Source organism: Sorex araneus, chromosome 2 (assembly GCF_027595985.1).
Source record: "Sorex araneus isolate mSorAra2 chromosome 2, mSorAra2.pri, whole genome shotgun sequence".
Classification (NCBI taxonomy): domain Eukaryota; kingdom Metazoa; phylum Chordata; class Mammalia; order Eulipotyphla; family Soricidae; genus Sorex; species Sorex araneus.
In genome coordinates, this window is record NC_073303.1 from 64865360 (window position 1) to 64869828 (window position 4469).

The 4469-nt window shown below is 52.8% G+C and overlaps 1 protein-coding gene across 1 annotated transcript; it reads right to left on the reverse strand.

Moving 5' to 3' along the window:
* Positions 1-1280: 1280 nt before the first annotated feature.
* Positions 1281-3623, reverse strand: LOC101549953 (cleavage stimulation factor subunit 2 tau variant-like). The gene is made up of 2 exons (XM_012936095.2): positions 1976-3623; positions 1281-1540 (listed from the first exon to the last, which is right to left on the reverse strand). The coding sequence occupies exons 1-2, from the start codon at positions 3621-3623 to the stop codon at positions 1281-1283; spliced, it is 1908 nt and encodes a 635-aa protein (XP_012791549.2).
* Between the last annotated feature and the right edge of the window lie 846 nt (positions 3624-4469).

The following is a 4469-nucleotide window of genomic DNA, read 5'->3' on the forward strand; positions in this document are numbered from 1 at the left end:
CTGTGCTGCTTATCTGGATGTTTGCTTCTTCCAATTACTAGTTGATCTATTACAGAATTTTTGGTGTTCATATCCTCAAAGCCTAAAAATTAATAACTCTAAAGGAAATATAAGTGCTATCATCCTATAGATTTTTAAATGTCTCATGGGTTTTTTTTGTAAGGAGTAATAACTGAGAGTTTAGGCAACAAGAATTATCTCTGCCTAATTGGGCTTCATGATTATTCTGATAAGATATTAAGTGACAAGTAGATTTTCTGAAATAAAAAAAAATGAAAGGTATTTTTATTAAATGTTGCTGTGATATTTTTAACTCTTAATCATGGCTGACCAGATGGATACCATCTTTAAATATAGAAGCTAGGTACAGGAAAATTTTACTTTACAATGAAACCCTCCACTAACTTATGAAAAGCCCAAAGCTATGACAGTCATCAAGATCAACTAGTCCTGATACAACGATTTTTATAAAGGATGTGAGATAATTACTAAAATTAAGATTTAGGGCCTAAAGACTAAGACATAGAAAGATCCTGATAAAATGATTTCTAGTTGTTGGTCCTAGAACTGGGCCAGCAATACCATGGCATCTAAGCCATGCCGCAAAACTGATGCTCCCTGTAGTGTGTGAAAAAAAAGTAAAACCTCAAATCAGATGCATTCCTAGATTTTTCAGGTAGCATGGGTTTAGGGGAGAAAAAAATCCCAAAATCACAAGTTTAGACTTATCCCATCAGCTCTAATATTTTAAAGTAATTCCAAAACACAATGCTTAACAGCACATCATTCTACTGTCTCTCCCCCCTAGCCCCCCCACAACACACAGAGTCTGGTATTTTACATGGCTTACCAAAAATGTATATCTTAAGAATTTTGAGGTAAAACTTCTTTTATAACCAAAAAAATTTAAAATTATATTAGTACATTACCATTTTAACAGGTGACCTTTTAGTCTTTGTGCAGTTTTCAGTTTTACTAATTATTCTAAAAATGCAATTAACATTGTACACTTTTACTATCATTGCATGTTCTTTGTAATCTTTAGTACAAACAATTCTTATCTAGTCATTTTTGCATTTACAGTGAATTGGCGTGAACAGACTACCCCTTCCTCCAATTTAAACAAACAAAAAAAGACAACAAGAAAAATGAGATTGAATTTTGGAATGTGGGAAACCACCAATCATTCACATGTGGGGACACACAGCTTTGCTTTTTGCACCCATTCTCCATGCTATAGAAAAATTTCTAGGCCTCTTGCTGGTTATTTTCTAAACCTTTCAAGAAGCTCCAGTGAACTTCTGGATTTGCTCCTTTAAAATCAGGATACTCTGCCTTTGCTCTGCAGGCAGTGTGGCCATCTGAGCTGCAGTTAGCTGGAGAAGCTGCATGATCAAAGCTGCCTTTTCTCGATCCCGTGGAGTTACCTGGCTCTGCCCAGAGCTAAAGCTGCTAGGCTGGCCTCTAACTTGCTTACTAGCTCCACCTTGTTTACCTGCTCCCTGCACGCCTGCCCCCTGCATACCTCCTCCCTGCACAACTGCCCCCTGCATACCTCCTCTCTGCACGCCTGCCCCCTGCAAACATCCTCTCTGCACACCTGCCCCCTGCATACCTCCTCCCTGCACAACTGCCCTCTGCATACCTTCTCCCTGCATGCCTGCCTTCTGCATTCTTCCTCCCTGTATGCCTCCCCCCTGCATTCCTTCTTCCCGCATGCCTGCACCCTGCATTCCTCCTCCCTGCATATCTACCCTCTGCATTCCTCCTCCCTGAACATCTGCCCCCTGCAATCCTCCTCCCCTCTTGCTTGTACCCTGCATTCCTCCTCTTTGCATGCCTGCCCCCTGAATCCCTACTCCCTGCATGTGTGCTCCCTGCATACCTCCTCCCTCTTTGCCTACCCCCTGAATTCCTCCTTCCTGCATGCCCACTCCCTTCGTTCCTGCTCCCTGCAAGCATGGCCCCTGCATACGAGCTCCAGAATTTCCCAACCCTGAAATAACTGGGACCTCCCTGGGTCGCTGAGGACCACCAGCCCCCATACTAATGGGCCCAGGGCCCTGAACTGCACCAGTCATGGGGCCTCTTGAACTAGGGCCATGGCCCCTTATCATTCCTCTCGCATGCATTCCTCTTGCTTCCATTCCTCTGGTTTCCTTCACACAGGCCTCTGTTCCTCTTCTCTCCATCACGCGTGTCTCCACAGCTCGAGCCTCTCTCCCAGCTCTGCCATTCATAGGGAGGCCTCTTTGATCCATCGTGGGTCCTCGGGGGTCCCCAAGGTGCAGTCTGGGCTCCGCCAGCGGCCCATCTCTCATCTCGCGTTCGGAGGGGCCACGGGCATCATGGCCAGAGGCAAGGTGCACGCGGGGCCCCTGATGTGGTGGGCCCAGGTAGCCTCTGGGCTCTACTTCTCTGGTGACCGAAAGCAAAGTCCCCCTACGTGGGTCACTTGGTGCATCTCCTAAGAGTCCTCGAGGAGAGCGGCCACCAGCACTCACGGGCGCACGCGGTAGGGAAACTCGAGGATCTTCCATCTGCACTTGACTCTGCTCCAAAAGCACCGGCCTAACACCCGGCACCCCAGTTTGGGGCTGCTTCGCCCCACCGGGATTTAGGGGACCCGGCCCGGGTCTGGGGGCAGCAGTCGGTATTGGCCCGGGGGCCGGAATTTCCTCCGCCTTCGGGGTCTGCCTCAGCTGTGGAACGTCTTTTGCAGGTCTCTTGGCCGAAGGTGGCTGTGGCTGAGTCGGGGCGGGAGGCTTCTGCTCGCTCGGCAGAACGTTCGGGCCGTGGCCCGGTCCAGGCTCCGGTCCGGCCACAGAGCCGGCCTGGGCTTTGCCCGGGAGCAGCGGGGCCACGCGGGTCTTGCGGTGCAGGAGGCTGAGCGCGACGTCGGGCTCCATGAAGCCCATGAGCACCTGCGCCTGCAGCAGCGCGTAGGCCAGCTGCGGGTTCTGCAGCAGCATGCTGCGCGCCTCGGCGCTGCTGTTCTGCACGCACAGCTTCATCTGCTGCATCAGCTCCAGCATCTGTTCGGGGGGCAGGCTGGCCACGGCCCGCGCGATGCACTCGGGGGCGTCCTCGGGGTCCACGGGGGCGCCGTAGGGCGAGTCGGTGGCGGCGGCTGCGGTAGTGGGCGCCGCGGGGCCCGGGCCGGCCCGCAGCTCGTCCTTGCTCCTCTCCACAGACGCGCTGTCCACCCGCAGCGCGCGGCCGCAGCACTCGCGCCCGTTCAGGCCGCGCATGGCCCTCAGCGCCGTGGCCGGGTCGCCGTACTCGCAGAAGCCGTAGCCCTTGGGCTTGCCCGTCTCGCGGTCGCACACCAGCCGGAAGCTCAGCACGCTGCCCACCTCCGAGAAGATGGCCTTCAGCTGCTCCTCCGTGGCCTCGTATGGAATGTTGCCCACGAACACCGAACGCAGCGACCGCTCCATGGCCGACGGCGCCCGCCACAGGCTCTCCACAGGGAGGCTGCAGCCGCCGAGACCGCACTTCCGGCTCCCACCGGAAGCGGCCACGCCCTGACGCCTCAGCTGCGGCCATGGCGGCCATGATGCCTGAGGGGCCAAAGCCCGGAAGGCAGGAAGGAGGCTGAGCTGAAGGGGCAGAAATCTCATCACGAGAGAGTAAGAGCTTCCTGGGGGGCGGGCGGGGGCGTGGAGCAAGAGCCTAGCGGGGAGGGCGTTTTCCTTGCAGGCAGCCAACCCGGATTGGATCCCCAGCATCCCACAGGGTACCCCAAGCCCCGCCAGGCCTGACTCCTGAGTGCAGAGCCAGGAGTAACCCCTGAGCATCGTGGGGTGTGACCCAGGAAGCAAAAACATTTTTACAAAAAGAGCTTTCTGGTTACTGCAAAAATAGACCCAGTATGGTTCTATTGCAGTGAAAATGTCAGAGCCATTTATCATGGTATGAAAGACATGTGTGTTGAGAGAAAAGTCTTTGATTCTCTTGAAATCATTGTGTTTTCCCTCTTTTAAAATACTCATGAAAGGGACCGGCAGAGGAACCCAGGTGCGCTGGACCGGGGGCTGAGATCGCCAAGCCTGCTTAGATCAGGACTGGGCCTCCTCCACCCAGGTACCCCATTTTCCAATAGCTTGGCAGCCACACCCACAAACTGCCCCTGCCCCGTGCAGTGTAATCCCACGAAGGGCCAATGTCCAGAGACTAGAAGACCAAGCTCCCAGAAGTACGTGGCCACAAAGCGACCACACGATATCTAATAGCCTTGTTCTCCCTCTTGGAGAATCTGACAAGTTACCAAGAGTCTATTATGCCCGCACGGGAGAGCCTTGCAAGCTCCCCATGGCGTATTCATATCTCAAATACAGTAAAAGATATATACAGACCTCTCAGAGAGCCTGGCAAGTTACTGAGAGTATCCCGCCTGCACGGCAGAGTCTGGCAAGTAACTTACCGTTACTGCAAAAACAATAATGATAAGTCTCATTTTCCTGACC

Bases quoted from the DNA above. Each gene is read 5' to 3' on its own strand.
- LOC101549953 (XM_012936095.2), bottom strand. From the start codon at position 3,623: ATGAGATTTCTGCCCCTTCAGCTCAGCCTCCTTCCTGCCTTCCGGGCT. The intron at 1,541-1,975 runs GTATGCAGGGGC...TGCAGGGGGCAG, and splicing joins GTTGGGAAATTCTGGAGCTC to TTGTGCAGGGAGGAGGTATG.